Genomic DNA, 9,096 nt, shown 5'->3' with positions numbered 1-9,096 from the left:
GGTTCGGTCCCTGCCCTTGCTCAGTGGGTTAACGATCCGGCGTTGCCGTGAGCTGTGGTGTAGGTTGCAGACGCGGCTCGGATCCCGCGTTGCTGTGGCTCTGGCGTAGGCCGGTGGCTACAGCTCCGATTCAACCCCTAGCCTGGGAACCTCCATATGCCGCGGGAACGGCCCAAGAAATAGCAACAACAACAACAACAAAAGACAAAATACAAAAAAAAAAAAAAAAAAAAAAAAGAGCATCATGATACATTATCTTTAGGACTCTTTTTTTTTTCACTTAATATGAGATTGCTGAGTTACTTATTTTGCTGTATGTCCTTCTGTGCGGGGAAGGGGGACCCCTTCCGGGGCCTGAGAATGGGCTCTTGTCTAACACTAGAAAATGAATTGTCCGAGGAGATACAAGTGCTGACAGAGCAAAAGACTTTATTGGGAAGGGGCGCCCAGGCAGAGAGCAGCAGGGTAGTTGAACCCAGGAGAACTGCTCTGCCACATGGTTGCAGCCTCAGGTTTTATGGGAATGGGGTTAGTGTAGCTGAAATGTGGCCTCTGTACACTGGCACCAATTAAGTCTCGAAGACAGAGTTTTGAGTGAAGCAGAAAGAAGAGCTTTATTGCTTTATTGCTTTGCCAGGCGAAGGAGGCCAGGATGATGCCTCAAAACTGTGTCCTGTCTTGAGAGGGGCTAGCGAGGGGTTTTATAGGTTTAGCTTGGAAGACAGGGTTCTGGATTATGGTGTCTCTATTATTTTCCCTCCAGAGATCATTTCAGAGTCATCAAGTCGACCATCGGTTGCTCCCGTGATGGTTTCCGGTTGTCTCTGGGGTTATCGTTCCTTTCTCTGGGGAGAAGCTTGCTTACCGGGGGAGAGGTGTCAGGGAGTGTTTCAATTACCAAAGAAAAAGCGAGGTGCCATATAGCTCTAACTAGAAAGTAACCATTAGTAAAAGGAAGCAATTAAGTAAGGAAGAGGTCACATGTGAAAAGCCGGTTAGAGTAAGTTAGTGGGCCAAGGCTGGACATAACATAATGGAGACTCTTTTAACTAGTTTTTAGCTGTAACAGGATTTCCTAATCGTTAACCCCTGAGTCAGCGTTTGAGACAGAGGGCAGGCCTGGGAGGCAAAAGGCAAAGGCTTTTGCTTCAAAACGCAAGGAGTCGGGGGCTTGTACACGGTTTCATGAGCTTCTGGGTTGCCTCTGGGCAGCCGTCTTGGTCAGCCCGTACTTGGTCTGTTCAGGGTCCTTCTTGGTGTCTCGCACCTCTCAGCCACGATGGATTCCAACACTAGCGATTCTGGAGGTTTCGTCTCCTCCCTCCTACGGGCCCCTCCCAAATGCTCCTGGTGAGGCTTCAGGGCGGCCCCCTGTTCCTTCTCAGGGCGTCCTGTTGTGAGACACCGCTAGCAAGCGGCTGTTGTCGCCCCTGGCCAAGATTGGCAGCTTCAGTCAGCCAACCCCCCGACACTTCTGGTTCCTTTGTTGTGATTGCTGCATAGCATCCCTCTGCCGATGGACATAAGGACTGTTTTCAGATTTTGTTCTATTGTGAATAGTGCTGCTCTTACATTTTGTGAGTGTAAAGCCTTCTTTGGGGTACTTTTTATGATAAAAAAATTGCAAGATCTTGTATTTTATTTATTTTGTCGAACTTATGCAATAATTTTCTTGAGGTTTTTTTAATATTCAGAAAATGAAAACATTTTTAATTTTCTTAAAGTTGAAAGAAAAAAGATATAACTTCAGCAGGAGTTTTAGAATTTTCTGGGAAAATAAGGGATTAAAGAGAGACTAAAGAATGAGGAGGACTTGGCAAAAAACCAAATGAGTGAGAGTGTCCCGAATTAAAGCAGTGATGGGTAGAGGCAGGTGCTATGTCATGATCCCAGGGCTCTAAGCAGCTGAGCCTGCTGGATACTGGGAACGGGACGTGTGCACATCCGTACACACATGTGTGCTCGTGCATTAGCAGGAGAAACAACTTGTAAGTACAGAAAGGTTCAATAAATCAATGCTTTGATGCTAATTAAAGGTTAAGGAAAGAGGGCTTGCTATGAACAGGAACACTGAGAATTCATCTCCCTCTAGCTGGTAGTGGTCCAGGCTACAGGTGCAAGTTGGGAGATGGGGAGTGGCAGCACTTAGCAAATGCAAAAGACATGCTTTGTAATATGGACAGAGAGCTAGCCAGAGGCCCGTGCTTCTTAAGTCACGGACGCTGTTTATTTAGTCAGGGCTTTGGAAACAGCCTCAATAAATCCACATGGGATGGGAAAAAACAACCCCCAGGCTTCAGAGCTCCTTTAGTGTGTAAAGTTTCCAGGAGTCAGAGGCCAGGTGACAAGCCTGAGAGATTCATGAAAATCTTGTTTCCTGAAGTAGCATTTTCAGGGGAGGTCATGTCAGCTGAGGGGATGAGACTGTGATGCCTCCCCCAGGACTGAGCTCAGCTCAGTGTTGCTCCAGGGACAGTGAGGCTGGTGTAATGTCTCCTTTGGGCGGGTCCTCTCATACCTTTCTATCCAGATTCCTGCTCTGCTCATCCTTTATCAAGGATTCTCGCAAGAGAGAAACACATGAAACTCTAAGTACCTGGACTCAAGAATTCAGTTGGAATGAGGCCAAGGCTGTGAAGACTTTCTCACAAGGAGAATGGACAGGAGATGTTAGCAGAGACTTGCCTCCTTGCTTCCCCAGAATCCTGCCCTGGTTCTCAGCCGTCTGCCTACCTCCGTTTCCATCCCCCCGAGGACGAGCAAAGGAAGTGATGGGAGGGATCTTGGACCTCAGGTCTCAGATGCAGCCAAACACCTACCAGAAGAACCACCTCCTCTTTCTTCATCTTGGTTTTCATCCCTCAAATGAATCACAGGGCAGCAGGTGTACTCAGGCAGCTGAGTCCCTCCCCATCTAGGTAAGGGCTCTGTCTCTGTTTCAAGGAAAGGGCCCTGTGTCTGATTCAAGGAAATTGAGTGGAGTCTGGGAGTCTTGAGAAACAGGATCAAGACCTCATTGCTCTGCTTCTCAGATTCTTTAGTCCTACAGGCTTTAAAATGCACCCTTACATATAGGTATACCATAATAGATCTGTTCCACTGGCCAGATCTGGGTTCCTGTGCTTCCTGATGCTAGCGTCCTGCCGAAAGTCTCAGTGTTACCTCTGGGTCTTGAATATCCTGGCCTCTAAGAGTCTGATGTGTGTCCCTAAAATATTGGTACCTCAAAAGAGGGTCATTTGAAGTGCCTTCTCCCTATATGCCTACTTTTGACACTAAAATCCAAAGCCACAGAAAAAGCTAATTGAAGTCAATGACTTTTAAAAAATATACTAGCAATGATAGAGAGAATTCTTATAAAGATGTGCTTCCAAATTTTCAACTCCATCTTGTTCATTGGCTTTGTCTGACCGTTTCTTGTGAAGTGTAACAGTGCCCCTCTATTAATCTCAGTCTCTGCTGTCTTCTCTTGGTGAGGTCTTCACCCACCAGCAGCAGTTTTCTGGAAAAGCAGCTCAGCCTCTGCAGGTCCAGTGTGTGCCCCCTAGAACTTGTCTCCAGATGGCTCTGGAGGAGAGAAGCTGGAGGGTGGCAGCAGGACAGCAGAACTCTGAATCAGCAGGAAGACAGGCAGAAAGGAGCCTGAGTCCTAAGAATCAACATTTAACTTCAGCTGTGCTTCTGTGCTCTTTGAAATCCTGTCCAAATTCCTGGTGCAGAAATCCAGATAAATGTCACCAGCTAATTATTTCCTTCCCTTTCTTATTTTATCCATTCATCTTTTTAATTCAACAAAAGTAAAGTATTTCAAGTCACATATTTACTAGAAACAGTGCTAAGAGTTGTCTTTGAATTTGTCTTTTTGTTGCTGTCAACAGGCAAAGAAGTTCTTCCCGTCAGTATTTCTTAGTTAAAACCGACAGTTCTGGTTTTGTGAGCTGAAGGAAAGAGCTCAGACCCTAAGGGACAGTAAGACAGTTTGACAAGATTTTTCTGGTTGGCTTCCTGCCTAGACTTGAGTGTGGCAGAAGTGCAGGGAGGATATTCTTATATAGTTTCAGTGTCCTGGCCCTTATAATGCTATTCCCTCTCCGTTATCACCCTGACTTTTTTTTTTCTTTTCCTTAGCCACCTTATGTTGTTCCTCAGCTTACAGCTTGTATAAATGACATGAAAGTGATTTTATAAAGTTTTCTTCCTGAAAACTCACTCATATGGACTGAATATGCTACACTTTCATTCACATATTAATGCTTGCCAGCAGATGTATGTAGGTGTTTGTGTAATGAACTTTTCACATCTATCTAATTCCTTAGTATCAAATATAGCACCTGATACCTGGCAGGTCCATAGTAAATATTTCCTGAATGAATGAAGGAGCTAGGTCAGGTGAGCCTTCCAATTTCAGGATTTTATCATCCAGCTGCTTAAAGGTCCCAACAACCCTAAGTTGAGAAGCATGGTGACATCAACAGAAGACAGGAGTAGAAGCAGATGATACGAGGAAAGATTAAATATTTGCTCAAGAATTATTTCCTCTTCCAGAGTTCCTCCTCAGTCCTCCATGCAACTGTGAAGGGCCTGTGTTCACGTAGCGGAAGCGAAGTGAAGACTGTTCCATCGCCCCACACACTCTGCTTCCCCTCCTCAAACCCGCCCACCAGTCCTTTCACAGAGAGTCAGGGTGCAGCGGGACCAGCATCCATCCTCATAGTGCTAGCACTGTGAGATTCAGGACTTTCCTATTTTGTTGTTGTTCTCCATCTTGCTTTGACTCTCAAGTGATGGGAAGGCTGTGAACCGTTTCTATAAGGTCCCCTCTTTTATAGCTCACCTCTTCCACTACATGCCCTAAACACAAACACCTTGCCATACCTCTTCGAATCTCATCTCTTGCCTTTGTTTCTATCCTGAGTCCTCCTGAGCAGATGTCTTATGATTACCTGCAAATAGGCAAACACCTTTGGTACTTGTTCCTGAAGGTTTATCTCAAAAATCTATACTATCCAGACCATTCAGTTTCAGCCCAGAATTCCCTCTCCCTCCAGTGGAATGTGGACTGCCCATCAAGGACAGGAGGACAGTTTAAGAACACAAGAGGCCAAGTGGTCCAAGAGCCAAGAGGTTCCCTGTTGAGAAAAGTATCAAGAACAAGACTGGAAAGTGAAGGGAGAGGTCACCTGTAGGGGAGTAGACAAAATAGAACTTTATTATATTAAAAAAAAAAAACCTTTAAAAACTGAATTGGAATCCCAGGTATATTTTAAGCAGAAAAACAACTGAATTTGAAGCCAACATTCAGTATATTTCTTTGTTAGAAAGACAGGTATGTCTTCATCTATAAACAGACATGTTTTCTTGGGCTCATTTGGTTGGATTTCTTATATAAAGATGATATGCTACTACTGACCATTCTTGCTTCCAGTTTATAGGATGTTTCATAATAATTTCAATGAAAAGATTCAGAAATCCAGAAGACAGAGGCAAACTTAGCTACCAAGAGGAAAAAGATATCATCTAATGGGATTCGGATTGGTGACCCAGTAGTGATAGGAGATAATAGAAAACTAGGGTGAACTCCCTTAGGCTTTCCTCAAGATCACCTGGTCCTAGGCGTCTAAGGGACAGCCGAGAATGGAGCACTGGAACTCCACCCCGGGAAGTGGCTTCATCTTGGTGGGGATTCTCACTGCCAGTGGGTCTCCTGGGCTGCTCTGCACCACAATCGCAGTCCTGTACATGCTGGCCCTGACCAGCAATGGCCTGCTGCTCCTGGTCATCACAGTGGATGCCCGGCTCCACGCGCCCATGTACCTGCTGCTCGGGCAGCTGTCCCTCATGGACCTCCTGTTCACGTCTGTCGTCACTCCCAAGGCCCTCGTGGATTTTCTGCTGGGGGAGAGCACCATCTCCTTTGGGGGCTGTGCCCTTCAGATGTTCCTGGCACTGGCGCTGGGTGGCGCCGAGGACCTCCTCCTGGCCTTCATGGCCTATGACAGGTATGTGGCCATCTGCCATCCTCTGAGCTACATGGTCCTCATGAGACCGGGGGTCTGCTGGCTCCTGGTGGCCACATCCTGGGTCCTGGCATCTCTGAATGCTCTAGGGCACACCCTGTATACCATGCACTATCCCTTCTGTAGGTCCCGAAAAATCAGCCACCTGCTCTGTGAGATCCCACCTCTGCTGAAGTTGGCCTGTGCCGATACCTCCAGATACGAGCTCATGGTGTATGTGACGGGTGTGACTTTCCTCTTGCTACCTCTTTCGGTCATTGTTGCCTCCTATGCACTGATCCTGCTTACTGTGCTCCACATGCCCTCGAGCGAGGGGAGGCGGAAAGCCCTGGTCACATGCTCTTCCCACCTGACTGTGGTGGGGATGTTCTATGGAGCCGCCACGGTCATGTACGTCCTGCCCAGCTCCCTGCACAGCCCCGGGCAGGACCGCATCACCTCTGTCTTCTACACCGTGGTCACCCCAGCCCTGAACCCCCTCATCTACAGCCTGAGGAACAAGGAGGTGCTGGGGGCCTGGAGGAGGGTCCTGGGAAGATACTTGCTTATAGTTACTAAGTAGACGTGGTTGAAGCCTAAGATTCAAGCAACATCATGTAGCAGCGAGCAACAGCAGTAAGTTGAGGTTGAGCCTTTAACATAAGCGGAGGACTGCCCTCACCGGCAGTGGATTCTCAGGCATTTCGGGGAGAAGTGACTTCCGAAGATATACCGGGCTTCTTGTTTATCAGGGAGGTGGTTGTTCAGGCAGGTAGTTGGAATGAATAATCAACTGCGACCGCATTTGTGCTCTGACTTGAGGAGCGACTTGCACTGATTACATAAATAACGACGGACGCCTACGTTGAGATTGTGGGAAAAGCTGAGCATTTTTATACTGCCTGAGATGAAAATTACAAAGTAGAAACCAATAAAATAGAATGTAGAAGCGCCCAGATTTCAAGTGAGGATTAGAGGGACAGTAACAGTGAGAGACATGTGTTGTGAATATTTCTCGTATTTTTTAAAAATGTGATTTACATTGAAACAGACCTTTTTTGAAACATGGAGACAATTGGCAGTTGAGTATATGTATACGTCTGTGTCCACAGGAAGGGAAGGATACAATGTACAGCTTTCTACACAGCTTAAAATATGTTTTATTTTTATCATTTGATTTATCAGTGTGGGAAGATTTATAACAAAAATGGGAACTTAAATCTATCCAGTTAAGAAGTTCCAAAACACCCTGACTCACATAGTTGGATTTTTTTTTTCTAGTGAGATAGCTACTTTTTAGTTATTGAAGACAGTGTAAAATGATATACTTCTTATACAGAAAACTTTGGAAATATATCAGGCCATGAAAATGTATATACTCTTTGACCCAGTCAATCCCACTGCTGGGAATTTATACAAAGAAAATAAAAAACAGAAGAAATGTGTACACAAATATGTTGCAGTAATAAGCATCAAATTGGAAACAAATTAAATGTCTGATTAGGGGAATGGATGAGTCAATTGTAAAACTACAGAGAATAAAGGTTTTTAAGTTGAGAATTAAAAGCAGACTTTAACAGAATTTTTATTTATTTATTTATTTATTTTATTTTGTTTTTTAGTGCCGTACCTGTGGCATATGGAGGTTCCCAGGCTAGGGGTCTAGTCAGAGCTGCAGCTGCCGGCCTACACCGCAGTTCACAGCAATGCTAGATCCTTAACCCACTAAGCAAGGCCAGGGATCGAACCCACAACCTCATGGTTCCTAGTTAGATTCGTTTCCTCTGTGCCATGACAGGAACTCCAGAATTTTTCTTTTAAAAGGCAAATTAGGAGTTCCTGTCATAGCTCAGTGGTTAACGAACCTGATTAGTAACCATGAGGTTGCAGGTTCAATCCCTGGCCTCGCTCAGTGGGTTAAGGACCTGGCATTGTGAGCTGTAGTGTAGGTTGCAGATGGCACTCAGATCCCACGTTCCTGTTGCTGTGGTGTAGGCCAGCAGCTGTAGTTCCAATTCAACCCCTAGCCTGGGAACCTCCATATGCCTCGATGTGGCCCTAAAAGACCAAAGACAAATAAATAAATAAATAAATAAAGGCAAGTTACTGCATTATATTTCTGTAATTAGAAATTTACGGAAATGATGCATCTGGATAAAGATGAAGTGGATATATAGTTGTTCATAGTGGCAAAATTAGAGACATTTTTGAGGATAGTGCTTTGTGAAAACTCAGAAATACTTTCTTTACATAAACTATCTTTTTTCTTTTTTTGAGCTACACCGCAGCTCACAGCAACGCTGGATCTTTAACCCACTGAGTGAGGCCAGGGATTGAACCCGCAACCTCATGGATACTAGTCGGATTCGTTTCCACTGCGTCAGGATGGAAACTCCCGACATAAACTATCTTAAATCACCTAATCTATTAAAATCAACTGTAATATAAAAGCTAAAGCTAATCTACGGAACCAATCCGAGTTCATTATAAAAACAGAAAATTCAGATAGAAGCAAAAATTACCTACAAAGTTTTCATTTTTTTGGTTATCCATGTATGTATTTTACAGAATAGTTATGTACATGTTGGTCAAAATCCTGCCTTTTTGTCATTTAAAATTTAATGAACTTCCTTTCTTGTGAAGAAGGGACATTTTAGTGCTTTGGGATAGAGATGGGGGGCAGGGAGGGAGGAGGCCATAGAAGGCTGAGTATAATCTCTGCTCCCCCTTTATCATCTGCACATCTCTGAGCACTGAATTGAAATATTATTTGCTCAACTGAAATGTGGTGATAATAGGACTCAGGATGATCTCATGATGTTTGGGGGAAAATGGAGTAGGATGATTAGGCACTTAGACCAGAACCTGGAAACCATTGCTTAACCTATGCTAGCTCTCACCTGAATAATGTGTAATTAGTTCTTTAAAAAGTTCAATTTAAATGACTACATAATATCCTCATTTGAGCTCTCTGTAATGTCGTTAGGGATTTGTTGGCATTTCATTTTCTTCCCCCAAACTTTCTTACATGAGGATATGATTTTATGTCACATTTCTAGACATGGAATTTTGGGAATATAAGCAAAGAAACTATTTTAAA

The 9,096-nt window shown here is 44.5% G+C and overlaps 1 protein-coding gene across 1 annotated transcript; it reads left to right on the top strand.

Moving 5' to 3' along the window:
• Positions 240 to 7,617, top strand: LOC100738640 (olfactory receptor 2AG2-like). Its single transcript, XM_021062321.1, has one exon. The coding sequence runs from the start codon at positions 5,635 to 5,637 to the stop codon at positions 6,577 to 6,579; it is 945 nt and encodes a 314-aa protein (XP_020917980.1). The 5' UTR covers positions 240 to 5,634; the 3' UTR covers positions 6,580 to 7,617.

This window comes from Sus scrofa, chromosome 9, assembly GCF_000003025.6.
Source record: "Sus scrofa isolate TJ Tabasco breed Duroc chromosome 9, Sscrofa11.1, whole genome shotgun sequence".
In the NCBI taxonomy this organism is placed as follows: Eukaryota; Metazoa; Chordata; class Mammalia; order Artiodactyla; family Suidae; genus Sus; species Sus scrofa.
Note: the sequence above shows the minus strand (reverse complement) of the source record. Positions and strands in the feature narration are given on the sequence as shown.